The sequence below is a fragment of the Triturus cristatus genome, chromosome 12 (assembly GCF_964204655.1).
Source record: "Triturus cristatus chromosome 12, aTriCri1.1, whole genome shotgun sequence".
Lineage (NCBI taxonomy): Eukaryota > Metazoa > Chordata > Amphibia > Caudata > Salamandridae > Triturus > Triturus cristatus.
In genome coordinates, this window is record NC_140595.1 from 76803793 (window position 1) to 76825871 (window position 22079).

General features: G+C 42.9%; 1 protein-coding gene across 1 annotated transcript in view; it reads right to left on the reverse strand.

Moving 5' to 3' along the window:
• Window positions 1–11754: 11754 nt before the first annotated feature.
• Window positions 11755–22079, reverse strand: part of RAB11B (RAB11B, member RAS oncogene family) — a 43784-nt gene continuing 33459 nt past the window's right edge. Inside the window, exon 5 of the mRNA XM_085638249.1 lies at window positions 11755–12389. Within this exon, the coding sequence (XP_085494375.1) occupies window positions 12244–12389 (146 nt within the window). The 3' untranslated portion in view covers window positions 11755–12243. The remainder of the gene's footprint in view (window positions 12390–22079) is intronic.

Below are 22079 nucleotides of genomic sequence, written 5' to 3' on the forward strand. Positions count from 1 at the left end.
AACAGGGTTTCCCCCGAGAAAGGCAGATTGGCCACTCTCTGCTGAGCCTCCGGCTTGAGCGAGGTAAGGCGAAGCCACGCGTGCCGCCGTTGGTGGACTCCATGACAGTACCCATGCGCCGCCAGCAGGGACACATCCGCTGCCGCACTGATCACCTGGTTGGAGACTAGCATCCCCTCGCGCAAAGTCTCCAAGAAGTCTTCCCTCTTGTCACGAGGCAGCAGCTCCGCATACTGCTGGAGAGACTCCCACAGGGCCCGGTCGTAACGCCTCAACAGGGCCCCGGCACTTGCCGCCTTCATGGGGGTGGCAGCCGTACCACAGACCTTACTGCCCGCCGAATCCAGCCAGCGGCTTTCTTTGTCGGGCGGAACTGTCGATGAGGGGGTGGTAGCATGCTGCTTCCTCGCCGCCGTCACAATGACTGAATCCGGCTTAGGGTCCGTCCTCAAAAAGGTCGGGTCCGAGTCCGGAGCCCGATACTTCTTCATAAGCCGGGAGGGGGCGGATTTCGTCACTGCCGGAGTGAGGAACAACTCCATAGCTGGCTCCACCAGTCCCGGCACGAGCGGCAGCAGGGGGCGAGACAGGTGCTTCTTGTGCAGCGTCTCGAATATCACGGACGTCGTAGGTGTCGGTACCGTCACCGTGATTCCCAACTTGGCTGCACCTCTCAGCAGTACCTCCTGGAAGGAGACCAGATCGTCAACCGGCGACACCCTCGTCCCGGGTGAGTCCGACAGCGTCGGTGAGAAGTCCCTGGCCGATGATCGAGTGCATGATCTGGATCTGCTCCTCCTGTGGCGCCGTCTCGATGTTGAGGACGAACGCCCACGGCTCCGCGATCTCCCTCTCCGTCCGGAGCGGGAGCGCGATCTTCTTGGCTTCGGTCTGTCCGCCGGCCTCGCCGGGCCCGGCGACCGTGGCTTACCCTGGCGCCGCGGCTGAGGCGTTCCCTGCGGCGGCATCGGATACCTGGGCAATGAGACCGATCGCGTCGGAACCGGTGGTGGGCCCGAAGGCCTGCGAGGCGGAATCGCAGGAGGAGGAGGAGGAGGCGGAGGAGTTGGCGGTGGTGGCGTCAGCGGCGGTGGCGGAGGAGGAGGCGGCGTATATACCACTGAGTACCCCAAGCCCGGGGACTCCGTCGAGGGACTCCTGGTGTCCGGGCACCCCCTGCACCTCCTCGACGTCGATGAATCCTTCTTCGACGTCGACCATCTCCGTGACGGCGATCGTCTCCTCGACGTCGATCGCCTCCTCGACGTCGATCGCCTCCGTGACGTCGACTGCCTCCGTGACGTCGATCGCCTCCGTGACGTCGATCGCCTCCGTGACGTCGATCGCTTCCTCGACGTCGACTGCCTCCGTGACGTCGATCGTCTCCTCGACGTCGACGGCGAGTGACGGCTCGACGGCGAACGCTTTGACGGCGAACGCCTCCTCTTCGCCGACGGCGAACGGCGACCTCCCCTCGACGGTGAGCGCCGACGCCGGGCCTGATCTCGACGTCGATGCCTCGACGGAGACGTTGACGGCATCGACGCCGACGATGCCGAAGTCGTTGACGGCGGTCCGATCAGTTCCCTCGACGTCGAACGTCGACGTCGCTTCTGCCCAGAGCCCTGGGGGAACGGTGAACACACCGTGGTCATCCCTCTCGACGCCTTAGTCGACGTCATCGACGCCGGTGGAGAATGGGGGCATTTGCCGGTTTTCCTGCCCCTGGGGAGCCCCCCCCCCCGAGGCCTCAGCATGGGCAGATTCAGCCCCTCCTGACCCACCTTGTGCCTTCAGCCTTCTGTCCTCCAGGACTTGGAGCCTGATCTACATTTTTTCCCTCAGGGTCCTGGCTGAGAACGAGTGGCAGATATCACATTCTTCAGGCACATGGGACTGGGGAAGGCAGCCTATACACACCTTGTGTGGATCTGACCTAGCCTTCTTTCTGTCGCACTCTGGGCACTTGTCGAACAAGCCAGGCATGTTGACAGCACCAGAACACTAAACACTTGAAAAATTGACAAAAAAACACCAATAAACCCTTGAAAAGGGAGAGCTCAATGCTCCAGGGTCCTGCTAGCAGGAGCCGGAAAAAAGAACTGAAAGTAAAAGGGACCTGCTGTGCATTCTGGGATACTGGAGAAGTTCTGGAAAGTTTTCTTAAAGGCACAGTATCCTGTTCTGAGCCACATAATGGCAGCCTATGGGGCTTGTCTGTCCATTCCTTCCTCTCTATCATTCCAGAGGCTTTTGCTGCAAGAGGCAGGTTTCTTTCTCTATGGAAAAAGCTGGACAGGCAGTGCTGTTAGTGGTTGCTGGTGGAATTCTTTCTAGTTGAAGTACTGGACAGTGTAGCCTGTGGATATAGGCTGCATTATCTGTCTTTGAAATTCTCTCTTAAGTGTGGATGCAGGTCTGCATGACTTGACAATTTAAGAGATTATTTTTATTGCTCCGGGGTCCGCGCACATGGGCGGGACTATTCACTAGATTATGACTATACACAGAGATCACCTACTACAGAAACAGGGTACCTGTATCCCTGTAAGGGGGTGCAAGCACCACCATACCCAGACTGCAGTAGTGGTCTGGTAGTGTCATTTGGTGTGGCTGTCCCAGGGTGGCACAATAAGTGCTGCAGCCCTGATAGGCCTCTGAGGGACCCATGCCCTAGGTACCTAGGGTACCATCTACAAGGGCTGACAGGGTATCCTCAGTATCCAATTGGGTTGTACCTAGGGTACTCACATCAGTTTTAGGGAGGAAGCAGATAGGCTGGGGTCCTGGATAGCAGGATCCCAGCCAGACTAGTCAAAAACCATCCAAATACCAGGCAAAAAGTTGGGGGCAACCATATAGTCAGATTCCACCTTCCTACAAATACTGAATAAAATAGTTCAAAAAAACAGGGAACAAAGAAGTAATAAAGAAATAGCAGGCGTACAACAGCAAGAAGATAAATTTCAAAGGGTTTATATCTTAGAAATAAAACAAAAAATAATTATAATGGGGTACATGAGCAGCAAGACTCATACATTACATGTGTCAGGGATATATGCCTTAATCTAGAACATACTTAGACAAGATGCATGATATTCTATATAAGGTCAGTTAATTGGTGTTAGGTTTCAGCGTAAACATTCTGTCCCCAAACGAAGAGTATTTGATGAGTAGTTGAACGTTCGTCAACATTTCGGTGTCTGGGGTCTTACATATGAGACCATCTTCAGGACTGCTAGACACAAGAGTAAGAGACCCCTGTTTGAATGAGTAAGAGCTGGACATAACAGAGTTAAGATAGGGCTCATCAAGCGGTCAGCTCAATTATGGCAAATGCAACTTGAATAGAGTAAGAACCAACACTTTCCTCATATTGAATATAGAGTAAATAATTGGGAGGGGGAGCTAAAGCAGCTGATATGTTCCCTAACGGTATGGGACTGAAACTGAAAGTCCTGTATTGCACGGTGGCTTACCTCCAAGATGATTATTGCACCATGCACTTTAGATATGGTTGCCACAATGTCAGGAAATTCCCATTATGCCAGTGTCCTGCTGCATCTCACTTAAGACGGGGTGTATTAGTCTTTATTGTGCATGGACTTGCTGCATGTGCTCCATGACATAACTGCTTCTGCATACAATAGCTGTAGGCGTCTGCTCCTGCACATGATTTGGATGGTGCTGCATCCCCTTGGGATTTAAGCACTAGATCCTTGCAAGGGTCCAAGCTTATTGCACCCTTCACTCGGTGTTCGAGACACTGTAGGTTGCAGGCCCCAAGTGTTGGAGAGTTCCATATGTTGCCTTATTGCACTTTCAGTCCAAGGCATCTCATGACGTTCAAAGGAGGCCAGCACTCGCTCCTGCCAGTACTCTGTACAAGTCTCCAAAAAAGGAAACACAATGCATGCACTTTACAAAACTCTGATAACTGTTAAATATGGACCAACACAGAACTAGTAAACTGTGTTGCTTGGAATAGGCCCCTCACTAGCAAATGGTGAGTGTAATGGCTCCCAATTAATACAGCCCTTGTCCAAATGGGTGTACCAGTTCGGGATATACCAACTCAAACACTCTTCCTCCAGGCCGCTGGCTTTCCCCCTCAGTCACCTGGCCAATCCTGTTTACTGCTCACTCCTGCAGATGACCTGCGGTCGCAGGTAGTCTCTCATTCACAGTACTGCTGCTGTTTGATACCAATATTTAGTGCACACACTCTAACTCATGTCACAGAACAATCGCCAAAGGAGCCATATACTTCAGACATACAGGGTTCTCTCCCCATTATTAATCAGACTTTCATCTGTAACTCTGGACTTCATGCATGTATTCATTTAACTAGTCATGTAGTTTGAGGTGCTTGCACTTGTCTATGCTGGTCATAAATAACCCAAAGATATACTTTACATTTTCCATAATGGTCAATTGCGCCTATGTCATTTGAGATACCTTCCAGCCGTGGCCTTTAGCCACTGGATATGGCAGCACTGGGCGCCAAAGTGTAGAGGCAGCGGAATTCTCCTATTTAAAGAGAGATGGGGTTTCTGGGCGAAAGAAAGACAGCGCGACTCATGGCTCGCTTCTTAAATGATCTTTTATCCATTTTCGTATACTGTGCTAGTACATAGACCCCTCACAGTTGTATTGGAAAAAGCCCATAAGAGCAATCCAAAATAGAAAATCGCTGCTGATTGGACAGTTGAGTTTGGCTAAGGATGACATAGCTAGCTAGATCTCTTGTCCTCACATATGGCTGGCGTGTATCCCCATTGAAAATGCAACTCATTTTTCTAGTCCTGGGTTTTTAGGAAGTAACATTTTAGACGTGTTCCACTTTTGTATTGGATGTGTTTTTTGATGTTACAATTTGATTACAATCATTAAAATGTCCCTTGCTTCAAATGACAGCATGCAAGAAAAAAATAGAGAGACATCAATCTTGTGTTCTGGTGACTAGAAACAGGTTGCTGTTAATTCAAGTTTATTATTATGCATTATGTACCTTTTTTGATATTAAATTAACATTCTTTGTTCAGCTCAATTTACTGTGACAACAGCTGAAGCAAATCGGTCATAGGCAAGTTGTTCTGAAGATCCATTACCTTCCAATTTTGGTCAGATTTCTCTACTGCAAACACCGATTTTAGGTCCACTATTGAACACAGTTTCACATTTCTATAGAGCTGGGATTCAAACCTTTAATGTTCAAAAGTAAAAACTGCTTAACCATAACTGGTTTTGGTTATAAAAATATATATATATTTTTCAATTAGAGCTTCAGGTTGGTCTCCGCAGGGATTACCCAACAGCTGTGACCACTCCTAACCTTCCTTTCTTTATTAATGATAATTTCCAGTTATCTAAGCTTCGTATTCTGTATGGTCTTTAATCTCTTCTTCCCATCTAATATGTTTACTACATTTCTAAAGCATGCTACTTACTTTTCATATTTAAAAAAAATAAATCACTTAAAGATTTTCCTGTTAACTGTTGCCCCTTCGCTCTTCTCCCTTATAGCCCTAAGATTAGAGAGGACATTGATTATAGCCAGCTTGCTTCTTGTTTTGGTTCAAATCTCCTGCCCCTTCAACGAACTTCTAATTAAATTATTCATAGGTGAATACATTTCTGGAGGGCATTTTGTTTGGCTTTCCATTTTTTATGGAAATAAACTATACCCACACTTTCGATAGCAGCCATTTTTCAAAAAGTAGTTCATAATCTTTTACCTATATTTTTAGATGCTTTTTAAGGATTAGCAATTCAAACTCCTTACCTTCCAACAAGGAGAGTGGTGAAACCGGATAGAATATAAAATATTATTTCACTGAAATTACTTGGTACAGTAGCATCTAGTACTGTAGACACTACAATATCAAACATATGATAATTTGTTTTAATTACAGTTTCAAGATGCATCAGTCCTTTTGTCGACATTGTCACACACTGCATTTGTCACAGTTAAGTCAGTGAAGCTGAATTCCGAATCGGGTTCTTATTTGTTTATTCTTTACGACACTGCGTACCGTTTCAACACTCATTTAAATTGTCAGACACCATATATATTTAATCACATTGGATCCTCCATCAGAGATTTCGCAGATGTTAATTAACCTAGCAGGACTTGCGCTCAGGTTGAAAAGGCTGCTTCTCGGGCCATGTGTTGTTCAGTTACTGGATAGAATATTCTCAAAATGTTTCTTAACAAGAGTTCGGGGAAACAGAAGAGAAGTTCCTGTATTTTACCTTGCAAACCCATCACCTAAATGGTTACATTTCTATGAGATAATCCTCAGTTGATCCTCTTAGAAGATCTGCGTTTCTGCAGTCGTTTTCTACAATGACAACAAACATTTGTTTCTAGGTGGCCAGCCAACCTTAAACTGAATTATCAATGAAATGTTGCTCCCTCTCAATTTGTAGTAATAGTTGCATTTAATACAAGAACGTGCTGTACTTCTGTGAGTACAGCAACAGTGTGCATCATAACTAAATACAACCTGTGTATTTATAGTATTTGGTTCTGCGGAATAACATGAAAGTCTCCTTACAATGCAGCTCAGGCTTAGGACACAACAGATGCTCCATCATAGCACTGAGCCATAACATTAATAAGATATTCTCATATTTTGGTCAGTGTCCGTTCTGGCAACGAGTTAACACACACACACAACGCCCACATTTTAGCTGACTTTAATCTGTTTTTCCACTCTTAAAGATAAGGCAGAGTCATATCATAACTACTCTCTTTATGAGGGATGCCTCCTAATTATGGTCCCATTGCTACCAGAGTCCATTACCACCTACATGCCGTTGGCTCATACTTCTCTCTCTCAACCAGTGTCCTTGTAGTCATTCTCTCCCACTCCTTTAAGATTGTGATTCTTAACGGTTGAATCCACCTTGTCTTCACCGTACCCTCTCCCATTTATTCTCCATTCTACCCAACAGATCAGTTTTGCTCATACTTGCAAATAGTTCAACAGATTTCCTCCTGTAAGATATTCGATTCTTACTCCGCTACATTTCGTTTTTTCTCCAATCTCTCAACTTTTCCCCGTAAATGTACTGAAGTGCTTTTCTTCTAATTTGATTACTTCACGCTCCATTCTTCCAACATCTGCACCTCCTCATCGCCACCAAATGTTCTGGCATTTCACTTTTACACCACACTGGCGGTACTTTGAATCTTTCTCTTCTTACAGTCTTTGTCTATGGGCTGTCTACCATTATCCTTCAGCTTATTCTAGCTCTGATCTAGTCTGTAGGTCTGGCCCCCACAAAAAAAAAAAAATCACCATGCTTTTTCAAATTTGACCTTGTTTTGCTGTATGTGGCTTGCACGATCACCAACTGGTACCCCCGAACCATGGCAGCTCACCCTGAATCTGGATCATCTCTGTATGCATCAGGTCACCACCCTCTAGGACCTTCCCTCACCCTGGTCATGAATGTACACTTCTAGGAAGAACATACTGATACCCACTTCTCTCTTGTGTATTACCTAGAGGGTGTTAATTTCTGGCACCTTTAAGTTGTTCTATTTCTAAGTAACGCTGTCATGCTTTGGAAAGGGGCAGACAGGGTATATCTCATTTAGAATCTCATTTCAACGTCCAATCATCCCAATGGTCCCTTCTCCACTATTCATTGGTTACTGGGGTAGGAGGCAAACTCAGAAGACTCTCCAGTGTACAACATTTTTGTAACTGAATGAATGCATAGCCTATTTGAAGCGATTTCGCTCAACTGAACTTTACTTTTTGTTTCTTCATTATTCCGTAGAAAGCATGTCAATTACATTCTGGCACCTGACTTGTGCTACCCTTTCTAAAATCTACTCCCCCCCCCTTTTCTCTCCATATCGAACTGGCACGTACGTCACTCTGGAATATTTAAGTGAGGTATATTATCGCTTCATTTCACGATAAAAATTAGTGGATAGGTGATCCAACATTTTAGACTCAGCTTTTCGGCTCAGTCTCACTGACCAAAAGACCCACCTCTACATCAGTTCCTGCCTTGTATCGGTATCTGTGTATTTGCTCCCCCCATCCACAATTTTTCTTTTACTCATCCTTATTTTCTGACCATCATTCAACCACAAAAAAAGTATTAATAAAAGTTCCTAGTTTTACTGACTCCATAGCTTTCTCCCTCCTGACCTGCCAGCTAGTGCCATTCACATTTTGCTTTTCATCCACCAGGGTTTTAGCAGAAATCTCTCAAGTAATGTATCAACTTCCCAACAGTTTCTGGAGTCCTCTGGCACCAACAAAATATGGAAGTTGTTTCTCCCTCTTTTTGATTCTAAAATCGCCCTTTTGCCCAAGTAGCCCATAAAATATATTTATGGTGATATGCAATTTTATCTTGCTGCTTAAGACGTAGCTTATAGTTCTTCAGTCTTTTTCTCTGCCAATTATTCTTAATACCATTTCATGATGGCTTCCTTTAATCAATGTTATTTCCTTTCTGGTTGTTGCATTCTCTGTGATAACATTTTGCAGTTGGTCTCTGGTTCTTTTAAATCCCATGCAAAGGTTGTGTCCTCAAACCGTGGTCTGGTGGCCACAAGGGTAGCTCAGCAATCTTCAGTGTCCTGGAGTATCTTTAGTTTCAGTGTTTTTGCTGTATTCTTCTGCTCCTGGTGAGCATCTGTGCAATCCAATGGTGTATAGGGCTAGCTCTTTTTTCAGCTCACCTTCATGAAGCTTATCCTCGAAATTTCATTTAATTTTTATCAATACTTCATCTTGGGCTTTAGGAAACAGTCAAATCCTTTCAACGGGGAAGAATCGCCAACCGTGCCTTGGAAGTGAATTTCCAAGTGCATGAAGGTAAAGAACACCAGTTTTGAGAGCCAGTTAGGACCACATTTGAATTCAGAGGATACATTAATTGGTATATAACACAACTCTGAAGGTCTCATGCATTATAAAACGGATTGAAGTTTGGAAGCAATGGCATGGAGACAAGTGTAGTTTTTCGAGCCTAGCAGACTGGATTTTCAACATTTGCTTAGCGTATATAGTGCAATGACTTTAAGACTCTGTATCTTTGAAAGGTATTGTGTAAATTAACCTTATCTTACAGTTTAGGGTAGTTTGCAAGCATTGGCTGGAAAAGAATGTGTGTAAAGTTATGGCTTCCATTTTGGAATTTTAGAGAGGGGAAGAGCAGGACCACCCAATCTTTTTATTCTACAGCTTTACAAGTTCCTGCGTAAGGTTCTCAAACCACACTTTTGCTGTTTTCATTACACTGGCCTTCACAATGTTTACTTGATCTGCCACTGAGTCTGCATAGACTCGATCCTCCGAGGACAGACACCTCAACACAGTCACCCAATAAACACAGTAAGTCACTTCATTCTTAAATCTTCCAGACAGGGTATCCCCAACTAGGGGCCCCTGTGGGGGAATAGTCCACCCATTACTTGGGAAGAACGTAATCCAAACCTCACTCAATGTCTATACACGATTTTGGGACAAAAATAAGTGTGCTCCTCTATCCTCTGAGAACTGAACTATCCCACGAAAATGGTTGCGCTTGCGCTAATGACTGCTCGATCACTTGTCTGTTAATATTGATAGTAAGAGTTTTCTGTGCTGCAGGCTTTTATCCTGCACCTAATTCAAGCCAGGTTTGCCAATCAAGAGAAACACGCCTTTGATTAGGCTGTTCCTCCACAACTTCCAAATTTTCCTGGCTGTGGTGGTGCAGAGGTATCGGCACCTTAATATCATTAGAACTTTCCTGTTATTGAGGCAGTAGATGATACGCTCTTGATCAGCTGGCATAAGTAAGGGGTCCTTCTCAAACTACGTTGAGATGGTTTAGATATTTTAAATTAGATTTTCTAAATAATTTTTTTAAGCCACATGGTCAAAACCAACTTCACACACCTGAAGCCTAGCTGCCTGCAGACTTTCTAACTCACATGGTCACACTGTGTCACACAATATCTGCTCCCTTCACACTGTCTCCCAAGAACAGCCAATATCAAAAGGTTAAACAGAATTGAAAAAGAAATGAAGTGTCCCGGTAACCCTAGCATAATGTGGGTTTCCTGCTCACGTTCGGGGGCATTGCATAGCATAGCAGGTGTCCTAAGTGTTAAACCTACCCAGGATATTAGCAGCAGACTCAGAAGTTTTTTTAATTTTATTTGGTTATGGAGGGCGGCTTGAAGTGCCTCAAACTGTGCTTGGCACAAAACTCCCTTCCTCCAATGGCCCGCCTCCTCATCACACAGTGAATACTTACCAGACGTTAGTAGGCCTGTGTTTACCTAATTTTAAAGCTAAGAATTCATCTGAACCACAATCAGGCTTTCAATTTCTCGCTTAGCATACACTTAAAACATCAGATTCTTCTTTTTTAATTATGAACTATTTTTTATAAGTCAGTGCCAGTTTAACTTTTATGGCTAGAGATTGGCTTTTCTGGAAAGATTTCAAGGTTGCTAACATTTCCGTGATCTTGGAAGCCGTGATTTCATTTTTTCCCCTCAAAGGAGTGTAAAAGTAGAATTCTTGGACTGCACAAGAAATGGGTCATTGACTAAAATTCGTTGCCCAAAGTATGGCTCATTTTTGCAGACACAGAGGAAATTCCCCTATTTGTTCCACCATATAATGTATAGATAGAACAATTGCAGCTGAAATGCACTGCGAGGAAAGATGGAAAATTGTCAGGCTACTTCTTTCAACTGGAAATGGAGATACATCTGATAAGGTGACTGGTACAGTTACACTGTCATATTCTTTATCCAAGTTAAAATAAAATAAAAAAAACACATCAGAAATCACCCCCATTACATGGGTATCCAAATGGAAATGGATTATTCCTACTTCGAAAAGTCTGTTTAGAACTTGATTACAAGTTGCTTGGGGCTAACATCACCTAAAAAATGTGATTCTAGTCAACTTTTACTCCGGATGGGGGCATTAAACTAGGGTACAGTTTGTGTATTAAAACAATTTCACATTACTTTGATTTATTTGTTGGTGTTAGTTTTTCATACAGATGTTTTAAAGTGGTCCGTTAAATTAAAGACCCGCACAGCGTTGCACATTTGCATGCTTCCAGTTGTCTACATATTTTAGCAAAGCAAACGCGAGCAATGGCACCCATGGTCAAAAAAGGAGTACATTCAGCTCATAGGTAAAATAATTAAACCCACATTTGAGCTATTTGGTTCCATTACACATAATGTACTAGTGTACATATTACCCAAATGTATAAATAACACAATATTGCTTCATGAACTCGCATATATAAATGGAGAGAATAGATACTGCAGAAGAGACTAAGGAGGCACGAGGGGTGCAATCTAAATGCGGACTGCAAAACAAATGCACTGCAAGAATTAAAAAGTTATTAAAATATGTACATTCACACTTCATGTACAGAAACAGTCAGAATGTACTTAACAGAGAGCCAAGAGTACATAAACATGGACACCAAACCATAGTTCAAGGATACAAATAGCATTTAAGCAAAGTCATACTTCAAAGTATAGCTATGCATTAGTATACATAAATGAATGGATGGATGGATGCTATGCATAAATCTTATGGTGTTACATGCTCCACCTAAATAATGGCACTAAAATACTCCTCAATCAAAACTCAATACTGCAGGCAGACAAAAACAGAATTTTAAAAAATGGCCTTTAGTCCAAGTTTAAGAGAACACGGACCACATGTGCATCCACTGAAAATGATGCGCATTACTGAATTGTTTGTTATATATAACTTTAATTTGGTAGAGTAGCATATTTTACCCTACATTTTTATACACAAAACATTATGCACTGTGATCATTAAAACATTATTATTAAGTAAAATTCTTACTATCAGAAAAAAAAAAAAACCTTTCTTCTTGTGTTAATAATCATGTCTTCATTCACTTGCCACAAAAGACCAACACTGAAGAGAGAGCAGCATTGTAATATCTGGCCGCAGATCTTTCGACACTTTGATCCGTCTAAACCCCCAAACACGTATCAGGTCAGTGCCAACATTTCAAGCCCAAACATCATCACATTGAAAGGGAGTTTTTACAATGTACAGGATACCGATCCTAAAACGAAAGACAAAGAGGAAGGGCAGGTGAGTGAGGAGTCACTGCATTACAGGGTGCACTTGAATGAAGCAAACACATGGTTCTAGTTGAAGTGCATGGGGAAGCGAGGAGGAGCACACACAGAGTGTACTGTACAAGAGGTCACAGGTTCTGGCAGCACTGGAGTTTGTTGGATTTTTGTCCGTCAGTTGTTGGCGGCACACTGATGTCAACCACATTGTTGCCTGGTGATTCGTCATGTGCAGATCGGTCTGCTATTTGTTTCTGCGATACTATGCGATAAATTTCTGAAACAAAAACAAATATTTGTTTGTGCATAGAAGCCATTTTCAAAAATATGCATATTTTCAGTTCTGTGCAGCTACTAAGAATAAAAATGTGAAGATTCTTCGCTGATGTCTGCAATGGGACCATGGGCACTACATTTCATGCACAGATTTTAGGATCACCATTTTGTTTGCCTACGTAGAGGCCAACACACTTGGTTAAATAAAACAGGTAAAAGCAGTACAAAATAGTAACAAGCATTTCCAATGCAATAGGTCTCGCATTTACTCGAGTTTGAGTTATTAACATTGCAAATAACAATGCCTTTTATTTTTGTTTTTAAAACATAAATCAAAGGCAGTGTCATTTACAATGACAATAGCTTAAACTTGCATAAATGCGAGACCTATTGCATTGCAAATGCTTGTTTTTGTAAGGCAGGAAGCCATAAAGTCAATTAGTGAAAAGCACAGAATGTTCAGCCAGTAAGGGAGCCAGAACCCTGGTTCACAAGAATGTATGCCAGAGTCAGTAGCTATAAAGGCACATTTGCAGTTACTTTGCATAGAAAAGCCTTTCAAGGAAATACAATTTAATTTCATACAATTTAACAAATGTATAATGTGCAGGAGTGCAAGTGTGCTACCACGTTGCCCTAATGTAACCTAAAAATGATTATTAGAAAGTATGCCAAGTGCGACATCCGCCAGAGTTACTGCTAATGAAGCACAAATTTTAAGAGGCCCCCCATTTTAGAAGTGTTTATTAAAATTAACGCACGTGAACTGTGTGCCCTGCTTATCATTTTCAAGTTTTGTGCGATAGAGTCAGTACGGCTCAGCTTTATGGAGTCAAATGAAGTCCAGCGTCCGTGATGTTGGTGCCGCGATAAGTGGGAGGTACTTCCAAACACAGATATAAATGATTAAAATGAAGACGGCATCACATAACATGTCCCCAAATCATTTTTAGTCTGTATTGCCTACAAACACAGACTTAAAAAAAAAGCGCTGCATCATGTAAATAATATCCCCCACTTATTGACTGTAATACCAACAAACATAGCCAACCCAAAAAACAAGAGTAGAATCAAAGAAATGCGCTCATCTTTCCAATGCGTCTGCACTGATGGATTAAAAGACCATGCGACGATTGTAAAGCATGTACTGCGATAAGTCTAAAGTACTTGTTCCCAATTTGTAATCCAAAATGCACACATTACGAGAATATTGGGCGTATGATGTTGTGGATGTAGCGTGTGTTGCATGTTTAAAGCATACAAAAAACACTTGAGGGAAGTGCTCCTTTACATAGAAGTGCAACGGTGAACCCCAAAAAGCATACATTAAATTAAATGTGTGCAAACGACGGATTCTATTTCAAGAAGTGCTCGTTCTAGATTGAAGCGGCGCGCAACTTTGTTAGCAACACGGCACCCGCTCTCGGATTCCTTAGATTATAATTGTAATCTTACTTCTTTTGACTCATGACGAATTCCAGAATCACGCCAGCAGGTGACAAAAGATGCAAGCATGTGAATCTTGTGCTGTGGATTCTCGTCCACAACATCTGTACTAACAGACTTGCCATATAAACAGAAATTAACTACTTTCCATTGTTTTATTCTTGATGACTATCTGTTAAAAGAGGAAGTTTGAATAGGCAGAGGGATGGGCTTCGTATAGTTCTTTGCAAATATCTTAGCGTGTGCGGGAGCAGTGCAGCAACTAACTTAATAATAGAGCAGGTTTTCTGCTCTTTTCGCTAAAGGAACGATCAAGCGACAGCTCGCTGTAGCTGAATTGTTCAGTAGTGAATATTACTTATTTTGTGCATCAAGAATTGACTGGTAGTAATTGAGGTGACAGAAAAATGTAATCCAATCTAAAATGCCATGGTTTTAACCGGACAGGGGGTTCAGTAACATGAAGCGCAATTAACTTGCTATTCTTTTGAAACATTATGCACGGTGACCGTAGTGCTGATAAAAGGTGTGTGGCAGCACAAGAAAACAAAAAGAACCTTCGGAAAGTAAACAAATTAAAAAATGTACGCATACACATGCAAAAGCCTTCAAAAAATAATATAGCAATGAAAGAAAGTGATATTATTATTTTATTTATTTTTTTTAATTATTTATATAGCGCAGCTGATACCTTGCAGGCTTCCTGGCGCTGAGGAAAAAAAAAAAAAAATACTATACTGAAGAGGAGCACGAGTAGGTACGGCTGGGCGATCTAGGGGAAGAGCCAGGTCTTGATGCACTTCCTAAACGGGAGAAGTTGGGGGGTTTGGCGTATATTAATGGGCAGACTGTTCCATAACTTGGCAGCTGCGACCCTGAAGGATCTGCCCCCAGTTCTGGCTTTATTGTATCTGGGCACCCTTACCAGATACGCTGAGGAAGACCGAAGCTCTCTAGTGGGAGTATACCACTGAAACAAGGTTTGCAGGGGCCTAGGCCCGAGTCCATGCAAGGCCTTGAATACAATGCAGAGGGACTTAAAAGCCACCCGCTGCTTTAGGGGTAGCCAGTGCAATTCGGCCAGTGCCGCAGTGGCCGAAGACCTTCTCGACCAGCCGAGAGCCAACTTGGCCGCGGCTGATTTAATTCGTTGCAACCGGTCCAACAGCGTAACAGGGGACTCAAGGAGAAGGGCGTTGCAGTAGTCCAGGCGACTCAGAATCGTACACCTGACTACCAGCGCCCGGGCTTGTGCAGGGAGAAGTGGCATAATTTTTCGCATGGAGCGTAGCAAGGCCGTGCAGATCCCCACTGTTTTCGCCACCTGGGTTTCCATGCTCAGCTTGTTATCGAGCATGACCCCCAGGTTGCGGACCGAGGAGACAGGTTTAGGTTTCTCCCTTGTCTCAGGAGGCCAGAAGTCGTTCGGGAACTGGTGTGATAGCATGGTGCCGGCATGGAACAGAACCTCTGTTTTGGAGGCATTAAATTGAAGAGAGTTCCTATGGAGCCAGCCAGCCGTTTCTCTAAGACACTCATGGAAGGAGGTCAGGGAGATGGAATCCTCTCCTTCCCAGGAGAGAATGAGCTGGGTGTCATCTGCGTAATTAATTGTTTTTAACCCGAAAGACTTGATTAATGTAATCAGTGGTTTAAGGTATACATTAAAAAGGATGGGACTGATGGAGGACCCCTGGGGAACTCCCTGTCCCTGTGATAGAAGACATCACGCACAAAACCCCATGACAGTCATTACAAAAACAAGCATCTGTAAAAGTTTAGCGTCCATGCCGTGCTGAGCCAGGAAAAGACATGCACTCTGCAACAAAACAAAAACAAGCGCGGCCACGCTAATGAGAAACAGATGGCCCCTGCGCGCCGCTGCTCGCTCCCGCAAGGTGGATACAAGCATGAGTGCTTGAAAAAAGCAGACCAATTCCAAAAGGTAATCTCCTAGAGCAGCGCATGCGCGCTGCCTAGGAGAGACCTAAAAAGGGACCAACTCTAATGTTTGTTTATTCATTTGTATATTTAACACCAGCTAAGCATAGATCAGGCTACTTCGACATTTTAATATGTGATCATTATAATTTGCGTTTACCATAGTGCGCTGTGGCAACATCCAGCAACAGATCTTACAAGTTCAGAACTAGACTACATTGGCATATGTAAAAATCAGGCAATTTATTTTACGGTTTATATAGCTCTCCAGCTCTAAATTGGAGGTTTATATTCTAATAAATATAAAGGTGCTTTCTAATTCAACTACTGATGGATTAAAATGAAGAAAAACTATTAAATATTTGTCGGGAGGGAAGGAAACCCCCAGGAAATATATGTTAGACAACCTTTTTAGACACAGTGAGAATAGTTGAGATATTATCGTCTGAAGACAATCACTGAAGGTTGGTCCAGAACTTTGCGGTCAGTGAGGTTCAAAAAGAGGTTGCCACTTCAAAGAAGAATGCAAGCTGAACTAGGGGTTTTAAGGAGGATTGTGTTCCCTCCTCTCGACACTCTTTGTCTGTCTGATAAGTTGCTTTGGTAAGGCAGCACATTCAGGGCAGTCCAGTTCAAATTACAGTGTCACCTCAATCCGTAGCCATTGCGAATAGGAGAGGATGAGGTAATAGTACTGAATTTCCTATTTGTAGAAAATAATCGGACACCTGCATAAATGCCTTTCCTCCCACTACACTGATCCATCATACACTTTAAAAGTTCAAGAACTTCTGAAAGGCAAAAATGTGGCTTTATGGATCTTCCTCAAATCGGTTTTGTGAACTTCATCTTTGACCAAGTCTTTAGTCCAAGCACAGGTTCCATATCTCTTAGTTTAGCTGTGGGGCCAATTAGTCACCCTCCCTTCTTCTTCAAGGTTACTTAAAAAACTAAGCTTACCACAATTATGGCTCAGGTTGTTGCAGGTCTCCTAATAAATCCACTGTTGCAGGCATCCTTAAAAGACATACTACTGTTAATGAACTACCAGGGTGATAGAGATCTCTACAGATTCCCATAGGCACTGTTTTTCAGTGAATCTGACCTTTCTTTACTGGGCTTCATGTATTTAAATCCTTTTGTCTGAGATTCAACACTGCAATGGGATCTTATGTGGTTTGTGCATCTGTACAACATCTTTTAAAACGCTGTTTCTTGCAACATTACTTACTGACTTGGATGCTAGCTTCTCTGGTGTCAGTCACCTCGAAAGAGCTCCACCTTGTTTTCCATGAAAAGACAGTGCAAAACTAATATTTTATGTTCTTAACCAAAAGCGCACTTTCCTTCTTGGGTGATAAAACGCCCCAAAATCATGTTACTTTCAATGCCTTGAAATTGTATTTGGAAAAAGTGCACACAGGCATTTACTTATCAAATGTAATGACTCACAATATACTCGCTGGTAAACACGTTTTAAATTATTCTTTTAGTGTACCATATATTCAAAACTACATACTCTGTACTATGTTCTAAATTACCATTATGGTTTTTTAAGAAAAGATTATCCAAATAAAGATTTCTTTGATTTGACTCACAATATACAAAAAAGCTATTATCACTACAAACATAGTCTTGTGTATCTCTAAATCCTTTGAGGAGGCCAACGCCCTCCAAGAATTCAACCATATTCTACCAGAACAAAGGTAACTTTAGTGGCTTACAAAATCGAATACACCAATCACAGGAAGTTATGATTTATTAATTTTATACACTAACCCACTGAAAACATCTTGCAAAGATGTAGCTGGGGCAAATCATTTACCTGCAATCATTTTCCAAGCTATGTGGTCTACCTTTTCCAGGAAATTATGGACTGGCAAATAAGGTTCTCCAAGTTCGGAAGGAGGGTAGGCAAACAATATGGTAAGCGTATGCATAACTTTTGATGATTATGGCACTTTTAGTCCCTGACTCCTAACAACTGCTTCCATTCACCACTTGGCACGCACACTACATGCTCCACCTTTGGCTGTTAGGAAAAAAACATTAGGGACCTAGTGCGGATGGTGGTACACAGGGTGTCTCAAGGTGCATGGAAGGTGATACTAACATGGAGGTTGCAGTAAAGATTTAATGTGGCTGCATTCTTTACAAAAAGCATTTTAGCTTATACCTGCAGCTCAGACAATGTCAACCTAGTTTTGAAGGTAGGAAAGCATGGACTAAGATCTTGTTGGTGCAGGGGGGAGAAACAATCTTAACTGTCGATTTCCGAAAATAGGTGTTTCCGCACGGAATTAGCGCTCGTGGAAAGTTTCTCGCAAGGTGTGTGGGGGGGGGGGGGGGGGGGGGAGAGAGGGGGGGGGGGATGTTCTGATGTTCCTTACCCATTGACTGACAATTTGACAAATACGTAAAAAAAAGCACAACAGTACACTCTTATGATGTACATATACATCACAAAGCAGATCTGTGCATGCACTGGAGAAAATATCTAACCTAGGGGTGCAAAGACAACCAGACAGCTGTATTGTTTAAAAAAAGGTGATGCAGTAGTGGGTTTAGGTAGCTGAAACGAGCAAACTATTGCATGTCAGAATGCTTTCAGTCGATAAGTGTTGTTTTAGGGAGGTCCTTCAAAAGTACAGTTCTAAAGCGGACTACAAACCGGATCTGTTACTGCTCCACTTTGCGAAAATCATTAGTAAGGATGTAACTTTTAGTCTGCTTAAATTGGGTGATATATTCTTTTTACAAAGTGGATGTCCAGGTAGAGAACCATCATTCAGGAAACTTGGGGACTTCGCTCGGATCCATGGGTACTTGCATGTGCCAAGCCCAACAAATATACCACTCTTTCTTCCTTACTACTTTTTTTTTACTTCTGCTACATGGATGATGCATGCATACAGGAACAGAGAAGATGGTGTGTGTGTGTGTGTGTGCGCGAGCAAACAACGTTTGGATGAACAAGTAAAGATTCCACAGTTAAAATAGTGAATAACTTGTACTCTTCATCAAGGGGTAATCTTAATTATCAAAGCTCAATACATTAATCTGTGTTATGGGTGCTAACAAACGTTTTCTCAGTGTCCAAAATTACGTCTGGTTGTGGCAGAGGGCCGCACAGATGGGCCTGCAGGTGAGGGAGAGCAGGGGTGGTGTGGTGGGGGGGGGAGGGAGGTCAGTGGGGTCACCCCCTTTTCAAAATATTACTAGGCAATGTTGTATCGCATTTTGAAATACATGTATGTACCCCTAATAAATATTGTCAATATTTTTATTTTTTACTGGGGTCTGTGTTTTTCTGACCCTAGTTTGCCATATTTGCCTTGTTTTGACAAGCCCCCAGTTCCCTGCTCTTAGGCCCTCAGTTGCACAGAGCGGATTTACCACATGTGACCAGCGATAAATCTTCGCGCTTACATTCACAATTGACTTAATTGGTGCGCGCCTGCCACGTAGTGGGTTATTCTGGGCGGTAAATTAATGGCACTGATGGAAATGTGAAAAGGAGTAGTTTTGGTGAGAATGCTTAACTCAAATGATAGTATACCTTCCACCACAGGACATATAATTGGGGAAAAACTGTTGCATGTTATATACAAGGTCATATGTAAACGAGCACTGTCTGAAGTTAGTCAGCCTTCGAATTATGGATCGTGCAAATTCTTGCACAATGTAATCTGCATTTCCGCCTTCATCCCTACCCCAGTGCCTTAGGAAGTCTGATCTGCCGGTCCACATCCTATCAGCGTCTTGTTTAATGACCTTCCGTCTAAGGGGATTTGAAGCAGTGTCAATATATTTGTAGAGCTTCTCCTAGCTCAAAATGGTGTAATTTCCAATACTAATCTTTTCCCATGGACTTCATTGCTTTGCTTGCAAGAAAGTGTCACTCTAAGTGGCATAGATTTGGTTGTGGAACAGCACTCATAAGTACACTGCAACCTTGACAATAGCACACATATGCAATCTGAAAATGTAGCGGCTATGTCCTCATTAGCATTACTTCAAACAGCAAACATCAACAATAAAACACTTTGACCCAGTTCTTGATGTAGCCGTAGCGATCCGTACCCATAAGAAACACTGAAACCGTAAAATCAGCCCACATATGCAATCTAAAAACTTGGAAGCTATGTCCTCACTGGCATTACTTCACACATCAACAATAAAACACTGTTGCCCTGTTCTAGATCTAGCAGTAGCGATCCATATAAATCCTCAATGGCGGCAGAGAGTACTGGCTGCAGGCGGAGTGAGAAGAGCCAGCTGCAGGCAGAGACGTCGTCAGCCAGTACTAGCTGCAGGCAGAATAATATGAGCAGGCTGCTGGCGGAGATGTCGGCAAAGTTGGCAATGCACGCTGGCTTTGGGTGGAGACATCAGCGAAGGCAGCAGGAAACTTTCCAAAAGGCCCTGTAAAAGTCAGCTGTGAACGCAGACTATTAAAGGGCATTTGCTTCCCGCCAGTGCCAGGCGCATGACATCACAAGGACTCCAGTAAACACAGATGAGGGCTTCAGAAGCACGTGCAGTGAAGCTTCTATCACGCATTCTCCAGCAACCCTCTTTTGTGCTTACAGACCCTCTTGTGTTTACATGCTACTAAACCACAAGATCCACGGGCCGCCGAGGAAGGTCTGCTGGCCCAACACACACTTCCAACGTCCCACTTGGGCATCCCTACTCCACCAATTCCCTCTGTCGTCCCTAGGTGCCAGAAGTCCGTACCCATATTTTTCACAAGATAACTGAAACCTAATCCAGATTGCTGATATTTAAAGGGTAAACCTTAAGAAAACAAGTATTACCAGAAGAAGCAATAGATTAATTTCTGGTTCCCAGCTCCAACAATATTTTCCTTGATTTCCTTGTCAGTTTGTTAAAGCATACTTAAAGCATTTTAAAAAGTCTCTGGGATTCAGTCTGGAATTATGATGACTGTTGGGGACACAAAAATTGATAAAAAAGGTGGAAGAGGTCAATAAAAAGTCCACAAGATCAAGCGCTGTAACAGAACCAGACTTATCCGGTGCATTTTAATCTGTCCTTATCTATTCACCATGACCAAGTCACACACACCCAGTGAGGCATACATGAAAATGTTTAAGGGGACAAAGCAAATATAAAAGGCGAACACCAAAACAGTAACAAATCTCCTGAAAACAGATTGTCCAAACTATACTTAAGAGAAGTCGAGAACAGGAAAGAGGCCCAGTAGCAAGAGAACAGATAAAAGTGTGAGTTTTGAGAAAGAGTATACTAACCACTATCCCGGTTAGACATACAAGGCCACAGTTCAAGGATTCAAGATGTGAGCTCTTATTTAGTTTAACCTTACGCATTCAATTAAACAATCCTTAAGTGCCTCAGGTTACTAAGAAGTCAACTACGAAACTGGTAGCAGATCAAAATCCGATACCTTTTCAAGCAGAGCTTTCCTTGACAAGTCCATGCAATTTATGCAGTTGATATGGATGAAGAAGTTCCACGGTAAGGTGCTTGCTCTCCAGATGAAAACTCTATGCAATTAAGACTTCATAACACCAGAAGTAATTTAAAGGAATGAGATACAGTGACTCTGGGAAGACACAGGATGAAGAAATAGCAAAACCCTGGGTATTTCATAGTCAGAAGAAAGACTGACTGGCAGAAGACTTAGTGATTCCCAGAAATATAAATGCATCCAAGTTAACTGTACAGCCAGCAGCAGCAGCACAAAGCATCAGATATCAGGGCCCTACACAGCATATGATGGGACTAAATTCTTATTTGTGCAGCAAATACAAATCTGAAAGATTTAGTAGTTGTAGCAGTCCCACAGACTGCAACACGCAACATTTAGGGCCACACTAAGCCACTAACCGTCGCAAATGTTGCAATTCGCTAAATCATAGGGTTTGCAACAGCTAAATGGCTTTTTAGTAAATATTAAACCCATTTTGTGAATCAGTAAATGGTTAACAAATTGCAAAATGGGTTTACAAATGCATATCTAACCACTATCTTGAAAGGCGTCTCTTCCAAATTGCAAATCTCAAAGCAATGCATCAATGGTTTGGAACCAAGATTGCTTTTCGGTTTCAAACCACTGAAAAGTTAGTGACTTCTCAGGAGGTAGTAACCCTCTGTAAAAATTAAAAAGAAAAAAAAGAGAAAGTTATAGTTGCAGTTGTCCTCTGGACCAATGCCAACTACAAACTTTAATAAAAAATTTAAAAAACTATTTTATAGGCATGATGCCCCAGTACCTTTAAGGGAAATGGACTGCTTTATAGAAAAGGTTTATTTAAAT